This window comes from Synchiropus splendidus, chromosome 18 (genome assembly GCF_027744825.2).
Source record: "Synchiropus splendidus isolate RoL2022-P1 chromosome 18, RoL_Sspl_1.0, whole genome shotgun sequence".
In the NCBI taxonomy this organism is placed as follows: domain Eukaryota; kingdom Metazoa; phylum Chordata; class Actinopteri; order Syngnathiformes; family Callionymidae; genus Synchiropus; species Synchiropus splendidus.
This window is the reverse complement of record NC_071351.1, coordinates 585,354-608,427: the sequence shown is the minus strand read 5'-3', so window position 1 is coordinate 608,427 and position 23,074 is coordinate 585,354. Positions and strand designations below refer to the sequence as shown.

At 56.8% G+C, this 23,074-nt stretch overlaps 5 protein-coding genes and 1 non-coding gene across 8 annotated transcripts; 3 read left to right on the top strand and 3 right to left on the bottom strand.

The window, feature by feature from the left end:
- Positions 1 to 246: 246 nt before the first annotated feature.
- LOC128750088 (putative helicase mov-10-B.1) lies at positions 247 to 6,533 on the bottom strand. 3 transcript variants are annotated; one of them, XM_053850271.1, is made up of 23 exons: positions 6,045 to 6,532; positions 5,874 to 5,976; positions 5,282 to 5,424; positions 4,932 to 5,028; positions 4,723 to 4,864; positions 4,392 to 4,641; positions 4,217 to 4,327; positions 3,976 to 4,153; positions 3,684 to 3,826; positions 3,453 to 3,626; positions 3,191 to 3,303; positions 2,926 to 3,122; positions 2,760 to 2,857; positions 2,601 to 2,698; positions 2,441 to 2,539; positions 2,260 to 2,362; positions 2,080 to 2,197; positions 1,803 to 1,994; positions 1,566 to 1,637; positions 1,381 to 1,506; positions 1,230 to 1,318; positions 989 to 1,101; positions 250 to 924 (listed from the first exon to the last, which is right to left on the bottom strand). In XM_053850271.1, the coding sequence occupies exons 1-23, from the start codon at positions 6,179 to 6,181 to the stop codon at positions 863 to 865; spliced, it is 2,958 nt and encodes a 985-aa protein (XP_053706246.1). In that variant the 5' UTR covers positions 6,182 to 6,532; the 3' UTR covers positions 250 to 862. The 3 variants fall into 3 exon arrangements, with proteins under 3 accessions (XP_053706247.1, XP_053706245.1, XP_053706246.1); XM_053850270.1 differs by having other exon boundaries at positions 249 to 924; positions 2,260 to 2,539; positions 6,045 to 6,533; XM_053850272.1 differs by lacking the exons at positions 5,874 to 5,976; positions 6,045 to 6,532 and adding an exon at positions 5,710 to 5,798 and having other exon boundaries at positions 247 to 924; positions 2,260 to 2,539.
- A 1,786-nt stretch (positions 6,534 to 8,319) lies between these two features.
- Positions 8,320 to 19,613, top strand: fkbpl (FKBP prolyl isomerase like). Its single transcript, XM_053848555.1, has 6 exons — positions 8,320 to 8,410; positions 15,754 to 15,882; positions 15,988 to 16,077; positions 16,276 to 17,719; positions 17,785 to 18,044; positions 18,113 to 19,613. Exons 4-6 carry the CDS (start codon positions 17,617 to 17,619, stop codon positions 18,746 to 18,748), a joined length of 999 nt encoding a protein of 332 aa, XP_053704530.1. The 5' UTR covers positions 8,320 to 8,410; positions 15,754 to 15,882; positions 15,988 to 16,077; positions 16,276 to 17,616; the 3' UTR covers positions 18,749 to 19,613.
- Positions 9,611 to 13,082, bottom strand: LOC128749206 (protein Wnt-2b). Its single transcript, XM_053848564.1, has 4 exons — positions 12,878 to 13,082; positions 11,687 to 11,964; positions 11,133 to 11,397; positions 9,611 to 10,157 (listed from the first exon to the last, which is right to left on the bottom strand). Exons 1-4 carry the CDS (start codon positions 13,002 to 13,004, stop codon positions 9,928 to 9,930), a joined length of 900 nt encoding a protein of 299 aa, XP_053704539.1. The 5' UTR covers positions 13,005 to 13,082; the 3' UTR covers positions 9,611 to 9,927.
- ebp (EBP cholestenol delta-isomerase) lies at positions 19,188 to 21,176 on the bottom strand. The gene is made up of 4 exons (XM_053848557.1): positions 20,478 to 21,176; positions 20,374 to 20,410; positions 20,171 to 20,301; positions 19,188 to 20,110 (listed from the first exon to the last, which is right to left on the bottom strand). The coding sequence occupies exons 1-4, from the start codon at positions 20,761 to 20,763 to the stop codon at positions 19,896 to 19,898; spliced, it is 669 nt and encodes a 222-aa protein (XP_053704532.1). The 5' UTR covers positions 20,764 to 21,176; the 3' UTR covers positions 19,188 to 19,895.
- Positions 21,172 to 23,069, top strand: ccdc115 (coiled-coil domain containing 115). The gene is made up of 5 exons (XM_053848558.1): positions 21,172 to 21,708; positions 21,813 to 21,916; positions 22,459 to 22,550; positions 22,610 to 22,798; positions 22,873 to 23,069. Exons 1-5 carry the CDS (start codon positions 21,589 to 21,591, stop codon positions 22,977 to 22,979), a joined length of 612 nt encoding a protein of 203 aa, XP_053704533.1. The 5' UTR covers positions 21,172 to 21,588; the 3' UTR covers positions 22,980 to 23,069.
- trnae-uuc (transfer RNA glutamic acid (anticodon UUC)) lies at positions 21,208 to 21,279 on the top strand. The gene has a single exon. It is a non-coding gene; the product is annotated as a tRNA-Glu (tRNA).
- Positions 23,070 to 23,074: the final 5 nt, after the last annotated feature.

Here is a 23,074-nt window from a genome sequence, read left to right as displayed (position 1 = left end):
GTCCGAGTCAGAGGGAGCCGCGGTCGGTTCCTCTTGGCTCGGACCCGGACCCGGAGCCAGACCCACTCGGGGACACGCGCGCTCGCGCCGGTCAGCGGACAGCGGCGCGAATCAACACGTACCTTCTGGTCAGACCAGTCGCTCCTCTGCGCAGGTGAGCATCCCCACGGCGGAACCACCGGTTCCACTTCAGCGTGAGGAAGACGTCGCCGGAGAGACGCGGCTCCGGAGCCGATGATCTCAGCCAAAGAAAGTTCGGGTTAAGTTCCGCATTAAGAGCGATAACAGTAGCAGGTGTTCTGGTCAAGTTCTGGTTCCGAAATCCAGACCGCGAGTTCGAGCTGAAGTGTTTCGCGGCGGCTCTGAACTCACAGTGGTGCGCTGTGAGGTGTGAAGAAGACTGGCGTCTGCGCTCAGCAGCGCCACCCCCAGGTCGGACACGGTACTGCAGCGTGCAACAGCAGCTGACGGCTCTTGCCCCGTGTGTCGAGGCGTGTTGTGAGCGTGTGCTCGCTCATCTCGGGGCCCTTCTTCAGGCACCGATTGGCATGGACGGAAATGCTGGTTTCTAGTGGCGCCATGCTGATGACACCGATTTTCTACACATCACAGGTCTGTGCTGACGCGACACACACGTCCTTTCTGGAAACATTTTTAAACAAATCATAACCGAGTTGGTACAATTCCTCACAACTGAAAAGGTACTTTCAACAGGACTTTGGACGAAGCAGAATTGCGATACGGCCGAGGTCCCCTTGGTGGCGATCCTCCAGATTTGTCTTCAAAGAACAGTGCTTGACAAGGGTTGGAAAACAGCGGTGTCTGGTCCAGAGCACTTCTTTCACCCGGTCCCTGTGCAGGGTCAAAGGTCACTCCTCCACTCGGGATCCAACTGCTGCTGGACAACACTCTCTTCTGTCTCCACTAGGAGGTCAGGAGGCCACACGTCAGAGGTGAGCCACAGCCAGGGCTCCAGCGCTCCACTCACCTTCCACCTGCATGTGGATTGAGAGTGAAGCGAGCCTGGCGATGACGTCTTCGTCCTCCTCCGAGTGGACGTAGCCACACAAGCCGCCCTCGTCCCCACAGTACTGGAGGAACCTGCAGACCAGAGGCAGCGGTGAGTCACCGTCAGCTGAGTCACGTGAACAGCCGCTGCTGCTGACTCAGCCTTTCTCCAAAGACTTGGCTCAGCCGCTTTCACGTGGAGGGCTCAGGTAAAACCCTACCGGCTCCACACGGGGTCCATCTTCAGCACTCTGGGGTTCCCCACCACCACCAGGAGGGCTTTGGCTCGCGTCACAGCAACGTTGAACCTCTGAGGGCCAGAAAGCAGCGTCAGAATCCAGGCGTACGCTGAAGTGGCCGCTGGGCTGCAACCTTCTCATTCTTCACGAAGCCCAGGTGAAACGTCTTGTCGATCTCGGCGTAGTCCGGGCTGCTCCGGACAGTGGACACCAGGATGACTCTCCTCTCCTGACCCTGGAACTCCTCCACTGACCCCACCTGCCCAACAGCACTGGTCAGTGCCGGCCTGTCACGCGGGAAGAGGAGCCACGTCTCACCTTCAGCTGATGCATGTCCTTCAACTTAAAGTCCTTCTGTATTTTCTGAAGAGCTTTCCGGATCTTCTGGACCTGCAGCGTCAAACAAGAAAGCGTAAGCGTGACATCGCTTCCTCCACTGAACCGCTCCCGCCTTCGGTTCCAAATCTCCCTGTTTTCAAGGTGGACTTCCTTCCTGTTCTTCTTGACTCCAGGATCTGGTACACACACGAGAACAAAACGACCAGAGATGCCGACCTGTTTCCTGTAGGGGGCGATGATGCCGATGTCACGTGGAGAAATGGAAGCCAGGCCTTTCTTCCTCTGCGTCTCCAGGAGCTTCTTCACATAGTCCACCACAACCTCCGCCTCGGCTCTGTTGAAGAACGACGGGCTGTTGGACTCGCGCTCGTCGATGCCAGTCACAGCGTGGAAAATCACGGGGAAGCCCTGAGGACCGCAGAAGGGTGAGAGGTCACCTCAGTCACATCAAGTTTGTTGACAGTATTGTGTAAGTGGGCGGCGTGAACATCACCTTCTTGGGCAGGTGCTGCCACTGGCAGTAGGAGTTTCGGATGATCTCATCAGCGCAGACCTCCAGCTCGCCATCGTAGAAGAGCTCATTTGGAATCCTCAGGATGGCAGGATGGGACCTGCAGGAGAGTCCAGTTGTTAGGACCCGCCAGAAAGCAGATCCAGATGGAACAAACCGCACCTGTAGTTCTTCAGCAGTTTGGTGACAAAGCGGTTGTCGAAGACGCCGTCCTTCTTCTGGTACTGGGGGAAGTCCGTCATGATCCGTTCCAGGAATGAGACGCCTGCAGACCAGAGAGCAGTGTGTGCGTGTGTGTTTGTGTGTGTGAGTCTGTGAGAGCGTGTGCGTGCGAGCCGCTCACCGAGGCCGTACTTGACAGCGAAAGGAGATCTAAGAATGGGTCCCAGCTGTTTGGGGTCTCCAGCCAAAACCACCTGACCGGAGCCGGCCTGCAGCAGACCTGTAAGCCACAACAGAGGGACCCGGTTGTGACTTGTACTGAGGACTTGTGGAGACCTTACCTGCCAAGGGGATGATGCACTCGCTCTCCACAGCATGTCCTGCCTCGTCCACAAACACGTGGGTGAAGTGACCCGTGGGAACGTTTCCTGACACCAGCCTGAGGACCACAAAGAGTCTGACGCAGCACAAAGAGCAGGACCTTCTGGGTCGGGGGTTACCTCGCAGCTGAGATCAGCGTGGTGACCAGGATCCTGAACTTCATCAGCTCCTCCTTGGGTGGGAACAGGTAGCAGTCGCCCACCAAGTTGGAGCAGGACTGTCAACACAAACGCCATCAGCAGGTGTCACTCGCGTCATGAGGCGGCCGATCCGGTGACCTCTGACCTTCAGGTCTCCGGGGACACAGACGGGGTCTCGGCTGCTGGCGTACATGCGGTAAACCTTGTGAAGATCCACGTGGTGCAGAATCCTACTGCAGAGCAGGTCGGCCGCACTGTTGGAGGGCGCGCAGGCCAGGATGTGGCAGCCCGCCTCCGTCTTCTCGATCTGCTTGATGGCCTCCACCAGAGTCACCGTCTTACCTGCAGGAGCCACAGCAGAGCTGAGACACGCTGGTGTCGGGCTCTCGACCCGCAGGTGGAGGCTGCACCTGTGCCAGGAGGACCGAAGACCAAGTACGGGGCGGGTTTAGAAGACCCGGCTACGATGTGACAGACGGCCTGGTACTGCAGCTGGTTCCTCTCCAGCTGAGAGTCAAAGAGCCTGAAATCGGGGAGGTTACACATGTCAAGCCGGTCCAGAAGAAGGACGTTCGCATCGCGGCACCAGTGCCACTCCTCCAGACCACATCCGTCGCACATGTTCATGAGAAGAGGCCAACGTTTGGACACATCTCCAGAGCAGAGTCTCACCTGAGAGACCCAGGCAGGACGTCTGGATTGTGGGTCGGAAGCGCTGGGAACAACACTGGTTCCAGCATGTGCTCGGTCGCTATCTCCGCCGCTCGGTGCTGAACACGCAGAGGGACACGGTTGACGGCGAACTCCACATTGAACTTCATCCCCTCAATGAAGCGACTGAGAAGTCTGCAAAAACACGAGGGCCTCATGGGGGGTCGTGAGGGAGGCAGGGGCGGGGCTTACTCGGAGCTGAATCCCAGGCGGACGCTATCCTGCTGGACGCTGTGGACGTAGCCGCGGTACTTCACGCTTGGGTCGTCGGTGGGATAGACCAGCAGCTGGTCTCCCCGCAGAACTGAGGGACGGTTCTCCGACACGCCGGGAACCTTGCGGGTGACAAGATCTGATCACTTGGTGCAAGACATGTGACGTGTCTTCAGCCCAGGCTGCAGACCCAACACCGGTCTTCAGATGAGCCCCCGTCTCTGGGACCCAAAACCTTCCACCATCCCCAAAAAAACTCTCAAGTGCCAACCTGCAGAATCAGCAGTTTCCGGTTGCAGGGGTCCAGGCTCATGTCGGCTGGGCCTCGCTCACTGTTGGGTATGTTGTACCTGCGCATGTCACTCAGCATCTGATGCTCCTCCAGCTGCAGGAGCAGCCGGAACTTGTCCCAGTAGTTGCCGAAGCTCAGCGGGCTCTCCAGCAGCGTCCTGTCAGAGAAGCGCCAGACACTGAAGCGTGGAGCCGCTCTGAGACCAGGCACCGCCACTCACGTCTTGTCTGTGGCTGAACCTCTCTTCAGCGCCACCACCAGCTGCTGCACTCCCTTTGGAAGGTTGTAGTACTTCAGAGGAACTTCGTTCTTCAGCTGCATCACCGTGATCCTGCACACATCCCCGACGTCGGTCACAGCGCCACCTCATGGACTCCCACCAACACTACACCAACCCTTCAGGCCGCTGCCCGTCCATGATGCGACTCTTGCCCTGACTGTAAAGGACAATAGCCGCTTGCTGCCTGTAGGGGGCTTCAGGAGCCAGCTCCAGGCCCAGCGAGCTCATGCAGTGGGCTTCGACAAAGCGCACAATGTGGAAGGCTGTCGTCGATTGCGAGTGCGACTTGAACTCGAAGGCCAAAGTGGCGGGGTAGAACCCGACCAGGGTGCAGTGGAAGTGCAGCTGGACTTCATAGGAGTCGCCTGAGAGATTCATTTCAACTCCATGAGGACCAGAGCAGATGGAAGTGATCTGCAGGTGGGACTGGACTGACGCGGCCTCACCTGACTGCAGAGTCAGCGGCTTGGTCCTCGTCACCTTGTGCTCGTCCACCAGGCTGAAGTATCGAAGGAAGTGCAGCGGCGTGTAGTAGGTGAAGTGGACCGGCGCTGTTCCGCAGTTTTCCACAAACATCTTCACCACGTACTGTGAAGTGCCACAGCAGCAGGTGAAGCAGGGACGGTCTGGAGCGGCTGAGCGGCGAGGTGCAAACCTGCTGCGCCTCCGTGACCGTTAGCTGCAGTCTCCCGTCCTCGAAGTGGTGGTCGGACGTGATGCGGACGCCATGTTTGTCTGAGATGAAGGTCGACCTGCGGGCACAGGGGAGTGTCACCTTAAAACCCACGGCAGAGGCCTCCTGGATTCTCCACCGCAGTTGCATTAGCATCAATGACTAGGTGTGGCCACAGTCAAACACGGAAGGGAACAAGTGGCAGCTCAACAGTGGCAGATGGTCAGTCAAGACACTGCTCCACCAACGTACAAAGGCGACCTGACTGGCCCGTGTGGGTCGGTGCTGCCCGCCTGGGCTGACGTCTGAGAGTCAACCGGCTCGGTCGTCACCTGTTGGTCTTCAATTTCTTCATCAGCAGTTTGGCCAGACTCCGCTGCGGCTGGAGCTCGGTCTGGACTGGATCGACACTGGGACCAGAGTCAGGCCTGCGGGACCTGACGGCCCTCCACTGGTCCTGGTCGTGGGCCCGCACCTGCACAGAGGATCCAGAGGAACTTCACCAAACACAACGTGGCTCTTGTCAAAACACAGTAACACAGCGGCGGGAACCATATGTCCTTGAAATACAGGTGCTGTTATCGGACGTCTGGGAGACTGGGAGAGGCGCACAGGCCCAGGCAGTGACGGTCCGGTTCGGTTCGGCTTGACGATTACACTCCGTCTACGCGTCTTTTTTACCGCGTTTAAAATGCAGACACCAGAACTGATCTCGGAAACACACAAGAAGGAGGCGCGCGAGTCAGAGGAGTCAGAGGACCTGGTCAGCCATGACTCCCTCCGTGGTTTCCTGTGTCGCGGTGTGTTGTGGTGCAACTCCCGCAGTGGAGTGTGACATTGATGTCGGCAGATCAAAGGCCCGGGCCAAAGTGAGGCGGTGCGGAAGTGCGCGAACACCGGCTCCGGAGCGGCATCAGAACCTACCGAGCGCGTGAACGTCACGACATCCCTCTTGACCGTCACTCTGTAGGAGACCTTCAGGCTGTACAGCACCGAGCCAAAGTTGGGCTCCTTCACTCCGTCGCTCCTGAGAAGCACACAGTTCCACCGTGGTGACTCGGAAGATGCCACGCTCGCTGACGTCACGCAACTCACCGCGCTCGGAACTCGAGGTTGTAGATTTCCCGCAGCTGGCTTTTGTCCGTCACGCCGGTGCGGTCGGTGTCCCTCAGGAACTCGTAGAAGTCCAGTCCAACCCGAGCGCACAGGTGCAGCTTCTTGCTCAGAACCATGCTGGCGCGGGACGCTTCACACCGTCCTGACTCTGGAGTGAACTGCGTCCGCGTCGGCTGCTGTCAGACACGGGGCCGCGCGGCGGGGGCGGAGACACGCTCCAGGCGACGCCTCGCTGTCAACGGCAGAAGCCTGTGGATAAATCGAGGGCGCCTCCAGCGCAACTTCCTCGGGAGAAACGAAACTTAAGAAAAGTCGCTCGAGCGGCGTGACGCCTGGCGCGCGTCACGTGACCGCGGCCTGACCGTCGTCACCCCAGCGCGACCTCGGCACCAGAGCGCTCACGCGCCTTCACTGTGGCTGGATGAACTCGGGCTCGTCCGCTCTTCTCCCCCGGAGAAGTCGCCTCTGCGCATGCGCGCCAACTTTGTTCTCGCCGTGCTCAGACTTCCCTTTTGTGTTGGCGGACGGAGGCCGACCGATCCGAACGGACTCTGGTCCGCGCGCTGGCGTCCCGGCTGGTGCGAGTCACGTGTTCAGTCGGAGAAAAGTCCAACCTGGACCACCGTCGCCTGACAGCGTTCGATGTTGTGCGGCAGGGGGCGACAGAGCGTCGACTTTGTGACAGATGTGATGAGTCCAACACGGGTTCCGTGGGAGGAGAAGGCCGCGCTCCAACGACGTTTTCTGTCCTTCAGAAGAGCGCTGGTCCTGGCATCCGTCCGAGCAGCCTTGTTGTTATGGATTTTGTGTTTGGTGGGGACCTCTCGTTGGCCTTCACCCTTTCCCCGGCCTCTCCTCCCAAACACATGGCTCACCTCAACCAGGCCAAGTTTTAGGCCCGAAACTGAGGTTTCATCTCGAAAGGTCCCCACAGGAGGTGTGTGTTCAAGAATTGGTCCCCACAAGTCGGCACACACGGACTCGCCTGTGGCTGTGAGCGCGTCCCACAGGTGTTGGTGAGGATGGAGAATCAGAGCTGAGTCTCGGATGGTCCAGTGTGTGTGTGTGTGTGTGAGACGATGGCAGGGTGAGATCGGAGAGATCAGACCACCTTAAAACCAAGGGTCGGCGGTTCAACGCTTGGCGCGTGTAAACACACAAATCCTCTCTGACATCAGCGAGGCCTGCTAATCTGTTTGTTTGGAATGAGTGATGAATGTGTGTCTTTATCTGAGCGGTGTGGTCTCTGTCTCGCACCCACTCCGTCTCTGCCACTCACACATGTGGAGGGCGGCCGGTCCACTGTCAAGCGGCCGCTCACTTCCCCTCATCTTTCAAAGCAACGCTCCTACATGAAGGTGCAAAAGAGTGAATCAAACATTGACACAATGTCAGTGTGCACCGCTGAAGAGAACAACTGGAAACAAGGCTGAATGACCGCAGGTTATGATTGGTTGCCACACCTCATCTCTCGCTTCAATAAAAGATCGAGGAGGGTGAGTGCTCACGGTCAGTTCCACGACGTCTGCTGGAGGCCCTGGTCTGCTGCAGCGCCTCAGACCCTCGCGAGTGAAAAGACCATCTTGACTGGTCTGAATTCTGTTCCGTCTTGAATTGCTACTGAAGACTTGTCTCGGTGATCTACGCAGGTTCCCCTGACAGAAGGCCATTTGCTTGACAGCGTCTGGTCATGTGATTCCTTGGACTTGGCAAACGACCGGGGATACAAGTGGTCCTCCAAGTAGCAGCGAGAGTCAGGGGAGAACCAGCGAGATGAAGAGCAACCAGGTCTTTGGGACGTAACGTTCTTCAGGTTGTCAACCTGTGAACGACCCACTTGAGTTCACGCTCTGGAGTGCGAGGGAAAGTGTTGAAAATGAAGCTCACCATCATTCACTGCTATCTGCTCCTGTGAGCCTTCACACGTTCGCCCTCCCCTCTCCCACACACACACACACACACCCCGGCTTGTGTGTGCGTCGACGCCCCCAGATTGTCTGGAATGTCTGGAACTCTGAACATTTGTGCCGGTCAGCGTAGTTAGCACCTGACAAAGTGTGTCTGTGGAGGTCCCTCCCACCCCCCGGCAGATCACAGAGTTCACTGACTCACACATGAAGGCATGATGCTGCAGGTCGTCATGGCAACCACGACAGGCAACATGCAGGTACAGGTGTTCCAGTGCTTAAGTCCAGGTTCTGTTGCTCTGCCATCTTCAGCATCATCCATCGCTGTGAGGTCTCAGTCGGCAACAGATCGGTGGAGCAGGCCAGTGGAGGTTACCACATGGTGGTGGAGACGGAGCTAAAGCCGCCAAAGGGACCTGAAGTGTCTGGATGTGGAAGGTGAGTTTCCTCACACGGCGTCCCAGCATGAGTCAGTGCGGTCTCCACTCGCCTCAGTGTTTGTGAGAATGTGCGCGCGTGTGTCACATAAGACTGGCCCTCTTCTATTCTGGAGCCTGGTCTGGCAGCCAGCGCGCTGCTGACATGACGGACGGACTCGGGCACCATTATTTCCCCCGGTGTTAGACACCGAGAATGTAAAGCAGACGTGTTGATGGACGACATAAATCTTGTGACTCTGACTCTGAAAACTCAGGAGAGCCAGTGTCCTTGTTGGGGTTAGATGATGCAGGTCCCACTTCTCACCACCTGGAGTGAGTCGCGCGTGTGGCGATGCAGTACAAGACGACAGAAAGCGTCTGGGCTCCAGCAGCTGAGACGACTGTCGCTGCTCTAGCTCTTGGAATGTGCTTGGCAGTGATGGACTGGGCTGTTGGCACCAGAACCGTGGCAGATGGAGCGCATGGTTCACCACAACGTCTTCTGGCTATTAAAAACTCCTGCAGCGTGTTTCACAGGTCAGATGAGGCTGCGACTCGGCATGACCTGGGACCCTCACTGACTGAGGGGGTGGCCACAGCAGGTCCTCCATCTCACCCCGTCCTCTGCTTCCTCTTCTCTCAAACCTACATATCGAGTGAAACTTCATCCTCAGTCCCCTGTCTGTCCTGCAGGGGGGGCTGTTCTGGCACCTTCCTCCGCTGGTTTGCCACGGAATTTCTGTGGTATCAAGTCTGGGTTGTGCAGAGCTGCAGTGGTGCCACACATGAGCTGAGCCAGGACCATCACACGACCCCCAGTGTGGTCAGGAGGTGGTGTCGCACCGGCTCAGGAGCCCCAGTGGACTCGGTCGGGGCGTGGGGGGTGGAAGCAAGAAGGTATTCGCTTTGATAAACGGACCAAGGAGCGTTTGATTAAAAGTCCAGTGGGCCACACTGGACCCTCTGTGGTGGAAACCTCACCAGTCCGCAGCTATCAACAGCCCCTGGTAATTACACTCCTCAGTCTGGGAGCCACAGGAATTCCATCAAGGCCAGTGGCAGGTGGACGGGGCACATGCTGGTCTCCACTGAGCGGATCTCAGTCATTGTCCTCCAACGTCCCCTGAGAGTCAGTCCCGTTCAGTCACAAATGAACACCCTCCGTGGTCCAATGCAGCAGATATTTAATGTTCACATCTGTTTAGGCAAAATACTCGACAGAAAGACACGTCACGGACTTCAGCAGTCTTCAGGGTCACACCCGGAACCTGGAGTCAGTGGTCATTACGGCAGTAGTTCTCTCCTCCGAGTAGTGCAGCCTCATCCACAGAGGAGTTTGAAACCAAACAGCAGAGGGGATCCAGTCGGCCGGCCGGCCCTTCAGTGCCACACCAGCAGCAAGGAAGCAGCAGAGTGGGCCTGGGTGACTCCTGGAGGCTGGGTCCATCCCGCCGAGAAGCCATGCAGCGGCCGTGCAGGAAAAGAGGGCAAAAGAAGGTTGAACGGCTGGGGGCGGGAGCGGGCCTCGGGTCCGGCTCAGGTCAGCTCCAGCCACTCGGCACGCTTGGGCGCCTTGCAGGTGTGAACGTCCACAGCCTCCTCACAGTCCTTGCACTCCACCTCACAGCACCACTTGAACTTGCACTCGCACTTGGTGATCTGCATGATGCGGGTGGTGTCGTAGCCCCGCCCGCAGCACATGACCTCGCAGCCATCTGTCCCACGAGAGGTCTTGTTGCAGACCCGGCCCGCTGTGCCCAAAGATCCTGCGGACAGCAGAAGAGTTGTCTGAGAGAAAGCAGGCATCTGGGTGGGCACCATGAGGGGGCACCTGGGCTGCGTCCCACTCCTCCCCACCGTGAAGCTCCCTCCACTATGAAGCTCCCTCCACTATGAAGCTCCACTGTGAAGCTCCCTCCACTGTGAAGCTCCCTCCACTGTGAAGCTCCCTCCACTGTGAAGCACCCTCCACTGTGAAGCTCCCTCCACTGTGAAGCTCCCTCCACTGTGAAGCTCCCTCCACTGTGAAGCTCCCTCCACTGTGAAGCTCCCTCCACTGTGAAGCTCCCTCCACTGTGAAGCTCCCTCCACTGTGAAGCTCCCTCCACTGTGAAGCTCCCTCCAGTATGAAGCGTCCTGTGATTACCAAGTGGTGACTGACGTCAGAGAAGAAATGAGCCTATGTTGCGGTGACAGATGTGTCAGAGGTGTGAGGATGCTAACGTTAGCCTGGTTGCTGGCCCACTGTTGTTTGTTCAGGAGAAATCCTGTCCAACATTGTCAAGTCCTGTGGTCTCCTGGACATCTCTCCACACTTCATCTTCCCACTTGGTTTCAAGTCAGCTCCGGAGCTCCCTGGGTTTGAAGGGGTCATGTGATCAAGTGGTGAACGGCCAGTGAGGAGCAGTGGGACAGGCCACACTGAGCTCAGTGTTGGCGGAGAGATGGGACGAAGCCCTACTGCTGTGTTTTCTGCTGTGTGTGCATCCCAGCGAGGTGACCGCTGGTGTTTTGGTTCCACAAGCTCAAGCTATAACAACACACTCACAACTATGTGCTGTTGGTAGAGAGACCACAGTGACGCTGGGGCTCCCAAGCAGCCGCCAGCTTTGGTGTGAGTGTCTGTATGGAGCCTGACAGACAGTGGCCCCTCTGCACCGCGGCCAGACTTTAGCCCCGGAGCCTTGGGCAGTGGAGCCCACCAGATGAACATCACGTGAGAGAGAGAGGAGGCGTCTCACCTGCTGACCGGTCCTGCAGGCAATAGTCTGGTGAGTTCTCAAAGTAGACCAGGTCATTCTTGGTGGCCTTCCGAAAGGCTTTGTTGGCGACCGCAAAGCCGGTGCCATCTTGGTTCATCGTCACCTCAATGGCACCGTTGTACTTCCTCCTCAGGAAGTCTCCGGTCTTCCTGAAGTCCGACATGGCCATCCAGCACGTCCTCAGTGTGCAAGAGCCGCTGACGCCGTGACACTTACACTCCAGCTTCATGAAGCGCCTCACAGCCTGAGCAGAGGGAGTGAGGGAGGTGAGAGCTGCAGAGAACCACGTTCATCGCTGGAGAGCAGTTGGACCATTCCCAAGGCCAAAACAGGATCATGGGAATGAAGACACCACTGCGCCAGTGCACTTCATGGAGAGGAGGTGTGTTTGTGACTGAGGGACGTGTGTCCGTCTTCTCAAACTTGATGGAATGAAAGTGTACACGAGACGTTGTCCACACCAACAATATGGACCGACCCATGAGAGGAGAGACACCGAGAACGCGACAGGAAGGAGGAGCAGCGGCACTCACCGTTCGGCCGCAGCGGTTGTTGTGCAGGTTCATGAGCGCTCGCGCGTCTCTCACCGTCCGCTCTTTGGCGTCGATGAAAGCTTTGGCAAACTTGATTCCGTAGTTGATGTTGTCGCTGCAGCCCCCCCAGTCGAAGTCTCCTCGCCCATCGCTGGAGCGGCCGCGCCTGTGTGGGTCGCAGTTGCACGTCTTCAGCTCCCCCTGGCTGCAGGCGCGCGTCAGTGCATACACCACCCCGGCCGATGAGATGGCATAGACGAAGGCCGCTTCACGGCTGCCTGAGCCAGAGACATGAGCCGGTCAGAGTCGGCGGTCAGGACCTGCGACAGGTCGAAAAGCCAAGGTGGACCAGATCGTCCTCCGCAGCCTGAGTTATGAGACTCACAACTCACACGGACCACGCCAGAAATCCAAAGTGGACCCCCGGACGATGACGGCCGTCGGTTTATGGACCTCCAGGCCTCTCTGTCTCTCAGCTCTCTGACAGCTCAATCTCAGCTCCCAGGCTCACTGACCCCTCTCCCTCCACCTCCAGCCAGATACTGAACCTGCAAGTTCTACAGCAGCTCCTGGAATCTGAGGGTAAGGAGGCAAGCGCTGGGGGCTGCGGGGGAGGAGAGGGAGTCCGACTCATCCATCATGGCTGCACTGTTTGTCAGTCAGAAACTATCTCCACACACGTGCACACGTACGTGGTCAGTGACGACAGCTGAGCTCCACAGTCACATGACCAACACGTGTTTCAGTGCTCCTCGGCAGAAACACGCCGACTTCCCTTCCTGTTGCTTCTCCCACTGTGGACCTTTGTTGGGCCTCTTTTCAGGTTTTTGGCTAGGATTTTGAAATGGCTGTCCAAAGCCCCGCCGCAGCCCATAACTCTGCCCCCAACCCATTCGGCTCCTGACACAAATCAACATCCGAGTCAAATCAATTCACAGTATATAAATATATAATGTATATAGAGAGGCTAGCTAGCCACTTTATTACCACTTTTGCTCCCCGCCAAGCGACTTGGCGCTGTGTGATCCGGCACTGGGGAGCGGGCTTTGTGCCAAAAAACAAGCCAAAATAGTTTGGGACTTTGTTTTTCTCCTATCAACAGCATCAGACACCCCATGGTCCAATAGTGTTGTAAACAACAAGTGTGACGGAAAAACAGAACCCGGTCGACCTGCAGGTGGTCACACTCACTTCTCAGTAGAACCCGCCCGAAGACGGTGTGGTCTCGCTCCAGCGTGGTGCAGTTCCAGCGATGGTGGCGGAACTGGTGCTGACACTCCCGGATCCAGTCCTTGGTTCCCTCCCCGATGGCCTGCATGATGTCGGGGTGGCGCTGGCAGAGCTGCCGCTGCTTGTTGACCAGAGCCGGGATGTTGTTGCAGATGACCCGAGCGCCCAGCGCACCGATGTACCTGAAAACACGTCACCCACATCTCAGCAACCCGGGTTTCTAAGCCCAATGCATGGAGCAGTGGTCGGACCGAACTGAGGCCAGCTCCGCTGTGGTCTCTCATGTGTGACGGAGAACTGAGTGCGCCATCGTGGTTTGGGTGTCAGCGTAGAGGTCAGGGGTCGTGTAGCTGTGTGCTGGAGGTTAAGAGTCTTTTGGCAGAAGGATGGAGAGAGCAGCTCAGCCCATTAAGCCCAGAGAGAGACCACAGCTCAGAGTGCTCATCAAAGAGAAGAACCAGAACCAGCTTCTCTTCTCACTCTCCTGGTTCTTTTATGAGACAGTAAATCTTGGGCCGCTCCGCTCGAACCCTCTCGCGACCTGCACTCTGGCCCACACACAAGCACAGGTTTGTCGCGCGTCCTTGTGGGGACCTCTCACGGCCCTAACCCTTCCACCTCACCGTCCCAAACACGTGGCTCACCTGAACCAGGACTCCGAACTCAAACCTGATGATAATGACCTGAACTTCTGACTCTCAAACGGAGGCGCGCGCGCACGCTGCGCACAGGGGCGCCGGTGACGAACCTGAACCGCTGCGGTCTGTCGACCCTCGGTGGTTTCGACAGTTCAAATCACAACCACTCACCACCAGGACGAGTCCACTCTGGGGGTCACGAGCAGCAGCAGCAGCAGGAGACATGCGCAGTAGCTCCTGGAGCTGGGACCGGGGCTCTGGCACGAGTGCAGCCGGCTCGGCGCTCCGACCACCGGCGAGCCGCAGCGCTGCGACCACCGGGGCTCCGCCGGCATCTTGGTCTTGGCGTGTCTTTGTTTGCTGTCTGTCGTCGCGGAGAGTCTCGGTCACTGCGGGCTGAGACGCAGCGGCTCCGGGGCTTCAGCTGGCGGATCCATGTCCGAGGTGTCAATGCGGCTCCGGGTCACCTCAGCGTCGGCAACAAGTGGCGCTGACCTCCCTCCCTCCCTCGGTGTGTTCCGCGCTCAGCGTGCTGGTTCCGATGGCCTGCTTTATCAGAGCAGATTGACAGAGATGGAGCGAGGGAGGAGGGGGACGACCACGAGGGGCTCCTCTCATTGGGCAGATGGAGGTGAGCGAGTTTGACCAGTGAAGATCCTTGCACAGAGTGCTTTCTACTGCGCGTCTGCTTCCACTGTTCGAAGGTCCCTGGTTCGACTCCTGCCCAGGGGTGATCTGGCCTTCACTTCTCTGGAGCTCAGGTTGTATTTTAAGACTCTTTTGTTGGTCAAGGTTCAGTTTCAAAACTGCCAGGGTTCAACCCTGTGCCTTGTGTGACCTTTAAGACCAGGATCTGGAGACCATGTTTGGATTGAGCCTGGGGCATTGGGTTGAGACTCAGCGCGGAGCCTCACTTCGTCCTGAGTGACGGCCAGGGCAGGTCCAGGGCAGGTCCTGGGCAGGTCCTGGCCGAAGCTACGGTGGCTGAGATGCGCAAAACAACTTGAGTAACTCTGAGAACAAACGAACACGCTTGGAAATACACTTAGCAACTCGAGAAAAAAAACGTTTTCTCAATAATTTGTTTGAAATGTTGTTGTAAAACTTTGTAAAAAAAAGTGTTTTGCAATTCTCAGCCACAGCGCAAAGGTCACCATGTACATTTGTCTCAGTTCTGACACACACACAGAGTCTACGTTCTTGTGCTTCGTGGGCACCTCTCATGGCCATAACCCTTTCCCCAGCCAACAAGCAGGTGTTTTGCCACACACACACACACACCCTGAGCCTCTTGGACCCAGACGTCTCCCGTGTCTGCTGACCTGGAAATACAAACAAACAAGTAAACACAACAAATCCTGCTCAGAACCGAGACTGTGCAAACTGACGCTGCCATTTGTTCCACAGCAAGGGTTTAATCTGCTCACAGACCATTGTGTTTCTGCTCAGAGCTGCTGTCACTCACACACAGCGACTGCAGATTAGCCCACAGGTTTCAGTGAAATCGAAAGGCTCAACTCCCGTAAGAACCAGAGCCTCGGGGGTCATCACTCTGGCTCAGGAATGTCTTGGGATTCATCCGGCTGAAGCATGCTGACTTTATCTTAACATCATGTCTCATGTAGTCCCAGCCAACCTGCCGCGGCGATACGGACCAGCTGGTCTGAAGACAGGCGACACCTACGAGTTCACCAAGTCAAGGTCAGAAAGCAGAGCTGGACTGGCTCCAGTCATCGGCCCCAGTCGAGGATTACACTGCAGGCCAACAGTCCTGAGATGAGCGCACCAACATTCCGCTCCTCTGGCAGACTGGACCAGTTTAGGTGTCCGACCCGCATCAGAAAAGGACTGCAGACCTCGGAGCGAGGGGAGCTTTACAGCAGCGAGGCCTGATCTGTTGCTGCCAGTGGTCAGCTCTCCTGTCCCACTGTCCCCGATGGAGGACAGAGGATCCTGGCTGCCCGATGAAGAACACATTGGACTGCTTGTTCTGAGAGCAGGGTGACGACTCAGCACTTTTCTGTCAACAAGCCATGAGCTCTTCTGTGATCAAAGTTCTGGAGCAGCAATGGTTTTGAATCCTCACTTGATCCGAGCGGAGCCTCAGCGTGTGAAGCCATGTGGATCTGGGCCAGGGCAGCAGAACCGTGGTGATTTATGGCTGGGTAAATTTAGTGGCGCTGACAGCTTTCTGTGCAGAAATCCAACCACCGAGCCGAACTCAGAGCACGGCGAGGATGCTGCCGAGAGGAGTGTCGCTCGCGCCTGGGACGGTGGAGCCCAGCCAGAAGACAGCATCATCTTGACCTTCTGCAGAACCCACTTCAGGTAAGTTTGGCTCCCAAGTGGTGGCTCTGACTTGACATGTTTGAAGATGGTTATGGCCTGGATGTCCAAAGGTTCTTCAGATAAATCTCCGCTCCTCTTTGACAGGTCCAGGAGGCCCACTGCCCGGGGGGCCCGAGCGCTTGGCCGCCCACACAGGCCCTTCATGGACTCCAGATGGCAGTGGACCTGGTGCAGGTGAAATCATCTCTTCTGCTGAGTCACTTCCTATTCACTGAAGGTCAGCGAAGGTCAAAATGCTGATCCCTTGTTTTGGTGCCGCATGTGAGGAAGTGACATCACTTTTCATTGATGCATCTTGCTGATGCTTGATTTTTTTCATTTTCTTTCCTGTGGAGGTCAATTTCCATGTTTCTGTCTTGTCCGTGACCAAAGGACGCCATGTTGGAGTCCAGTCCTCTCGGTGTTGCGAGTCTGACCTGACGCCACGGCGGCGCTCTGGCCACACAACGTGTGTGTCGGCTCTGAGCCTCGGGTGGGCTCCACACCCGGCGCGATGACAGCTGGAGGCTTTAACCGGCCGCAGGTGCAGCCGAGAAGGTCCGGTCAGGTCTTTGATGTCAGAGCCAGCTGGGACCAGGTCCACGTCTCACCCACCGCCAGCGCAGACACTTTGAATTAGCGCTCTCGCCGGGCTCTCCATCATTCCTGCGCTCTCGTTCTCAGGAGCAATAATTCCCAGACCGTGTCGAGAGCGATGACAGATGAAGGAACTGAACCCTCGGCCTGCAGCCTGAGAGTGTTTCAAGCAACACACACACACACACACACACACGCACACAACAACCCTGCCTGTCCTCTGTCCTTTGTTGTGTTCATTTGACTTCAGACGCTGACCTGCCGGCCTGGGCCAGAGTGGTCCTCTGTGAGGACTGACGGAGGCTTCTCAGCCCATGGCATCCAGAGAGTGAGACATCAGAACCGAGTGGGGTTTTTGCTCTGTGAGATCGTGAACTTTCATTGTTCATGCTTGAGTATGCAATGTGGTGGAGCTTTGTGCCTTCTGGATACTGTTGCTTTGTTGCCTGGTGTGTGTCTGGGATGTCTTCACTGTGGCAGTCCCAGGGACGCGTGGCATTCCCCCGCTGCTGGCTATCTAATCTAATCTGACTCGGATCAGAGCAGAGCATCGGCAGCACTGGAGGTGTTGTCTCGGGTCACAGGGTCAACAGCTGGATCATGTGGATACAAAGTTAAATGCCTTAAGTCTCACGACTCGGGGCCTGATCCATACGACGCCAAGGAGCTTCTTTCTTCACCGTTCAAATCCATGTGAACTGAAAGTACCAGGCGGGGCGGGGCCGTTCATGTTTCCACCACACGGGGGCAGCAGCGTCCTGTCGCCCAGCAAATGAGAAGGAAGTCGAGCGCTGTCGACAGAAGAAGAGAAGCTGCGACTGTTTTCAGAGCTGGCCGCGCGGTTCTGAGTTACGGATCCGAGTCACACGCACGGTTCGTTGATTTCCTCCATTGTCTGTTGGCAGTTCTCGCCGGGTGTCAGTCGACACTTGAGACGCCACGTCTGTACTGCAGAGTCGCTGTGTCCGGACTCGGACGGGTCTGTGGCAGGAGACCCAAACCGTCCTGTCCTCAGTGAGGTTTGGATTGAACCGGTGGTGTCTGCCCACCTCACCCGACTCGAGTAACGCCAGGTGTCGCCCTCGTCTGGCGAGGCTGATTTTCTCTCTGGGGTTTTGGTGTCACGTGGTTGTAGTGATGGAGGTCATTCACCCCGAGGTCCGAGGCAGGTCCTGGGTGTCGGTGAGCCCCCTCGGCCTCTGCGGGGTTCAGCTGACGCAGAGACGCTGCGGAGCCGCAGGTAGAGAGCCTCCAGGTTTTCCCTGTTGTGTTGAGCGCCAGCCTCATGTCTGCTGCGTCTTCCAGCTCCGTCTTCCTCTCGCTGTCCCCAGCTCGGTTCCTTGTGTCGCGTCCGTGTGCAGCTCTGTGGCCAGGAAGAAGACCAGCTCTGCTCCAAGACAGGGGCGGCCGACCATGGGCCTCTCACCGGTGCAGAGTGCCCCCGGCGTCTGGACTCCATGCTGCAGGTCCCTGTAGGAGTCTGGACGTGCCTGAGGCTGGGGGAAGGTCACTGTGACGTCACCGAGTCTTGTCTGGAGGCTATGCGAGCCGGAGACATTTGTCAGGTGGGACAGTGGAAAGGAGGGTGTCAAGATGGAAGACCTGAATGGCTCTGTGGTGTCTTGCTCCACAGGTTCTTTTGTCTCCTCTGCAAAAATCGCTTGTCACAGACCCGGAGCATCTCAAGGAAAACAAGACTCTCAGAGTCGCAGTGGAACTGGAGACCTTCACCCCGGGCAAAGAGACCTGGGAGCTGTCAACGGGCGAGAAGCTCGAGTGGCTCAAGTCTCACAAACAGCGTGGCAGTGAGCGGTTCCGGAGTGGGGACGTCTGGGGTGCCGCCGACAGCTACAGCCGGGCCCTTCGGCTCCTCATCACACTGCAGGACCGGGTCCAGGACCAGGTCCAGGACCAGGTCCAGGAGGTGACAGCAGAGCAGGCCTTGTCTGGCAAAGAGTTCTGCACCATCAAGTCGGGGCTGCACTCCAACCTGTCTCTGTGCCAGCTGAAGCTGGGCCAGCCTGAGCGGGCCCGCCTCAGTGCTGTCAAAGCCACTGTGCTGGAACCGGGCGCCACCAAGGCCTGGTACCGACTGGGGTGTGCGTGCCAGCTGCTGGAGCAGCTGCAGGAGGCTCGCCACGCCTTTAAGGAGGTTCTCCGACTCCAGCCGGACTCTGCTGCGGCCATCAAGGCCCTGAAGGATGTCGCTGGCCAAGAGAAGCGGCTGGACCGGGAGCTTGGACTGAGACTCAGCAAGATGTTTGCTTAGACCTGCTCTGGATGGGTTGGTTGCTTGGTTGGATCCATGTGTTCTTTGGGCAGCTGCGTAGTCCTGGAGACGGGTGAAGTGGCTGGGGAAGGAGAGGTCCTGTGGTCGTGAAGACTGAAGCTGAGGTTCTTGGGGATAACTTTGACCACTTTGGGCTCAACCAGGGCCATGATCAGAAGCACACATGTTGCCAACAGTAGAAGCAGTGTGGGAGCTCTGAGCCTCAACTTTGTCCTCATCATGACCACTGCGAACAAGCTAGTGGCATTTGAAAGTAAATGTGCATGTGTACGTGAGTCAAGTGTCCTGAGGAAAAGGGAAACGAGGAAGGAGGCAGAGGGGGAAACAAGCCGAAACCTGGGATCAAACCAGGGGCTTTCAGATCTCTTTTATATATATATATATATAAACATGTAATAAAAAGAATTAGATGCACTGTTCTTTTTCCCCTCTCAGCACACACATATCAACCAAAAGTGTTTTACAAAGTATAATTCAAACAAGTTTCTTCTCTTTTGTTTCGTTTTTCAGTTTCTCGAGGCTCTCTTTCGGATCATTTATTTAGTTTTATTATTACAACTTAAACTTACTTTTGTGCATAATTAAATGATACTTTTGGAGAAGCTACATCAGTCATTAAAATGGTGAATTATTCCTTCTTTAATTGTTATCAGTTGGGTTCCTCGTAAAAAATTATCTTCAGAGTCATCCTCATCCAAAAAAATGAAACCAAGTTTCGAGATGGTTTTTCAATGAACTTGAAAAAAAGCCCCATATGTTCTTCTCCTCATGTTGTGTGATCGCATATCTTCCGATGTCCAACATTCGATTCTAAAGATGTATCCCCTCTTCTTTTTGCATTTCAAAGAAGCACTTTTTTTTCCACTCTTCATGATGAAATTCTTTCAGTCGGCACTTTCCTTCACTTGGTGCATGATTTTGGCGCGCTCGTGCCAGCATGGTCTGACCCTGCCGAGCCGTTTCGGCGGTGACCGTCGACAGTTACCTGAGCGCTGTTGCTCTCGTGGCGCGTCCGGAGCGCTCGTGCTTTATTGCCTCGCGAAGCAAAAGTGAACCTCAAGCGACACACGTGTTTATTCAGATCTTCAGCCATGGAAAACTTGGAGTCACACAGCGTCGTTGCTTCTCACTTCTTCTTGGATTTGAGCGGCTTGTCTGCGTGCGCCTGCGCAGTCGACATCTGACGCCACGCATCCACGATGAGCGCCAGTGGGATCACGATCCACAGCGAGTTCATGAAGACGAAGTAGAACCAGAAGAAGACGGGGTGTCCCAGCTGGCTGTGCGAGTAGCCGTCTCGGTGCTCGGTGAAGAAGTAGAGCACGGCGCCGTAGAGCTGGCCTGGGAGCGGAGCGCACTTCAGCTTGAGCTCACCGAGCTGCCTCCGCTTGCGGACCTTACCCAAGGAGACCACGAGCTGGAGGACGAATCTGTAGGACTGGTTGGTCAGGAAGGCGAACACGATCCAGCAGCTCAGAGGGCCCCACAGGCAGGCGGTGACGGTCTCCATGCAGATGGTGAAGTTGTCCTCTCTGGGGAGAGGGGCGAGCGCGACAGTGAGAGAGGCGCGGCGCGGCGCGGGAGCTCCGCTCGCAGCAACTTACATCATATACCGGCTGTCCCCTTTGCCGTACTCCTTCCCTGCGCGAGAGCGGCCTTTGAGTGGTGGAGAGGGCAAAGCGCACACGTGTGTCGGCGGTCTACTCACACAGCTGCGACAGAAGGCTCTGGTCACCGGGAATCACGTCGTGATACAGGGAGAACCAGCCCTCGATCACCCCGTGGATGAAGCCGCAGATCGCGAACCAGGACAAGGCCAGCCGCCTCCACGAGCCCAGGCCAGCCGTGATCAGCCAGGTGAGCGCCAGGAAGACCCCCGAGGCACAGAAGAGGAAGGCCAGGATCTCCCACATGGAGCGGTCATTGGGCACGTAGGACGGAATCACCAGGTCCCGAGGAAAGAAGGGGTGAGGAGGCGCGGCGCTCCGCTCCATTCCCGATTCTGCAGTTGAGACTGAGGAAGAACCCGGGAGCTTCCAGCGCGATCACGGTGGCCGGGCCCAAAGGTGAGTGGAGCCAGATCAGACCAGACTAGACTCGCTTCCGCTCTCGCACCTGTGAGCGCCGCTCGGCTTCCGCTGATCGGACGCTCCCCGCGCGCGGGCTGCATGAGGAGCCGTGTGGGGCCGGGCCCGGCTGTCACGCGCGATCTGCCCTCTCGCCGATTGGGTCGGCGTCTCGGAACATTTGCTCAATTCCCCAATCAGAGCCAGCTCCCGCGCACAGTGCCCGCCCCTCACTGAAGTGACCATCAGTCCAGTCCCACACCAGAGCCGCCAGCGTTCAAACCTCGCCGTGACGTGTGTGCAAGTGAGACGGCAGGGTCTCCTGACACGTGGCTCTACAAGAGCGTCACACGCCGCAGTGGTGGCGCGCTCTCCCATATGGTCTAGCGGTTAGGATTCCTGGTTTTCACCCAGGCGGCCCGGGTTCGACTCCCGGTATGGGAACTTGATTTTTGCCAGCCTCGCCACGCTCAAGCTCGAGTGACTGAACAGCTACAACATCTGCCGCTGTTACTACTACTTTCGTCAGATTTCGTGGTCGAATTAAATGGCCAATCGGGGGGAGGGGAGTCATTTTAGCCAATCAGAAGACGAGGAAAGCCGTGCCTTCCCCAACCATCCAGTGTACGCAAACGTACCCTCCGGGGCTGACTGTAGTGATCATGTGACGGTCACGTGACGCGGTGTAGACGGAAGTGTTGTGTGCGATTTGGACTGCGGATAGGAACGGCCCGGGACCGACACACTGAAGTCATGGAGCCTTCGCGCCCGGCAGGCGCGTCTCTGTTGGTGGACCAGAAGCTGCTGCTCTTCATGGAGCAGTTGGAGAGCCTGGAGGAGACTCGAGCGGCTTTAAACGCGCTGACAGAAGAGGTACACCTCGCTCGCTCGCCCGCTGGGGTTCGGGTTCGGGTTAGTGGGCTGGTGACGGGGCGCTGGCTTGTCATGCACATGTGATCTCTCCCTGTGGATCGCAGGGATGGTTCTCCATGTCCAAGGCCCGCTACTCCATGGGAAACAAACGGGTCTCCGCTCTCCAGTTCGCCAGTGAGATGGAGCCGCAGGTCCGGGTCCAGCTCAGGTAAAGCTCGGTGCTTGTGGAATATCAAAAGTTTTTTTTAAATCTAGAACTGAATGGCATAAAAATGAACCAGAAATAGTGCTCCTCACCGGACTACTCCCTGTGCTGCCTTGAAGCGAGGAGGGCGGCTGCAAAACATGGAGAAATGGACGCCCCATTCTCTTTGGCCGCCAGATGTCGCCATACACCAGCGTGAGATGGCGGCCAAATGATGAGCGTCGGCTGGATTTTCATGACGCCCTCATAGCTAAAAGTCTGATCCTGTGTGAGTTCATGTGGACAGATTGGACTTCAGCATGGTGTCAAATGTCAACAATACAACAATACAATTCATGAGATTCCTTATGTGTCCCACAGTGGGGGAATTTGAGGTGTCACGACACGACAGGAAACATACATATTAGACAGTCAGGATGTGCGTAGAGTCAATGTATACGTAAAACACAAGGCTGTACCACACTGTATACGCCAACACATTATATCGATGGATGATGGATGAATGCTTGTTGATGAGGAGTGTCCTGTCATCTGTGTCGTCACAGGACGTCAGAGGATGGAAGCACCGAGTTTGTCACAGACAGACCCTTGTCTAAGGCCGGAGCTGCAGAGGTGGAGGATGTCGGCCCAAAAGAGGGTCAGTTGAGAGGGTTTTTGGACTTTTGCAGACACTCAGGCTCTGTCTCGTGGTGCTAGGTGTTCGGAGGAGAGGCAAGCCAACGCAGCAGAGCTCGGGGCCGGCAGAGCCCGGGGATGAGGGCCACCTGAAGGACACCAAGCTCCTACACAGGAAAAGGGACTTGAGTCCTGGGCGGGATCCACTCAAGTGGTTTGGGATTTTGGTGCCTCCAACCCTGAAACAGGCTCAGAGCTCTTTTAAACAAGGTGATTCCTCTCCCAGAGGTGGGCAGCTGCTTGTTGGGCCCTCTCTCACCTCTCGCTTGTTTCTGCCTCATCAGTGATCGAACTGTCAGCCCAGATGGCAACACTCCAGGCGAGCCTTTTAAAAACCCGGGAGGAGCTCCAGAACCTGCTGCCGTCCGCCAGCCCGACCCTGTGGGACTGATAACGGCCAGCTAATCTGAGCGGGCTGACGTCGTTGACATTTGTTCTGCTCTTTCCTCTGTACATATCGGAATAAAGAGGGTCACACTGATCTGA

Coding starts and splice junctions, on each gene's coding strand:
- ccdc115 (XM_053848558.1), top strand. CDS start 21,589: ATGGAGCCTTCGCGCCCGGCAGGCGCGTCTCTGTTGGTGGACCAGAAG. Junction 21,709..21,812: donor TAAACGCGCTGACAGAAGAG/GTACACCTCGCT, acceptor TGTGGATCGCAG/GGATGGTTCTCCATGTCCAA. Junction 22,551..22,609: donor GGATGTCGGCCCAAAAGAGG/GTCAGTTGAGAG, acceptor TCGTGGTGCTAG/GTGTTCGGAGGAGAGGCAAG.
- LOC128749206 (XM_053848564.1), bottom strand. CDS start 13,004: ATGCAGGCCATCGGGGAGGGAACCAAGGACTGGATCCGGGAGTGTCAG. Junction 11,965..12,877: donor CGGGCGGGTTCTACTGAGAA/GTGAGTGTGACC, acceptor TCTCTGGCTCAG/GCAGCCGTGAAGCGGCCTTC. Junction 10,158..11,132: donor CCTGCAGGACCGGTCAGCAG/GTGAGACGCCTC, acceptor TGCTGTCCGCAG/GATCTTTGGGCACAGCGGGC.
- ebp (XM_053848557.1), bottom strand. CDS start 20,763: ATGGAGCGGAGCGCCGCGCCTCCTCACCCCTTCTTTCCTCGGGACCTG. Junction 20,411..20,477: donor GAGCCTTCTGTCGCAGCTGT/GTGAGTAGACCG, acceptor GCTCTCGCGCAG/GGAAGGAGTACGGCAAAGGG. Junction 20,111..20,170: donor CCAGCTCGTGGTCTCCTTGG/GTAAGGTCCGCA, acceptor CTCCGCTCCCAG/GCCAGCTCTACGGCGCCGTG.
- LOC128750088 (XM_053850270.1), bottom strand. CDS start 6,181: ATGGTTCTGAGCAAGAAGCTGCACCTGTGCGCTCGGGTTGGACTGGAC. Junction 2,858..2,925: donor GTGTCCCCGGAGACCTGAAG/GTCAGAGGTCAC, acceptor TTGTGTTGACAG/TCCTGCTCCAACTTGGTGGG. Junction 1,319..1,380: donor GCTTCGTGAAGAATGAGAAG/GTTGCAGCCCAG, acceptor TCTGGCCCTCAG/AGGTTCAACGTTGCTGTGAC.
- fkbpl (XM_053848555.1), top strand. CDS start 17,617: ATGGAGGTCATTCACCCCGAGGTCCGAGGCAGGTCCTGGGTGTCGGTG. Junction 17,720..17,784: donor GAGACGCTGCGGAGCCGCAG/GTAGAGAGCCTC, acceptor TGCGTCTTCCAG/CTCCGTCTTCCTCTCGCTGT. Junction 18,045..18,112: donor GAGCCGGAGACATTTGTCAG/GTGGGACAGTGG, acceptor CTTGCTCCACAG/GTTCTTTTGTCTCCTCTGCA.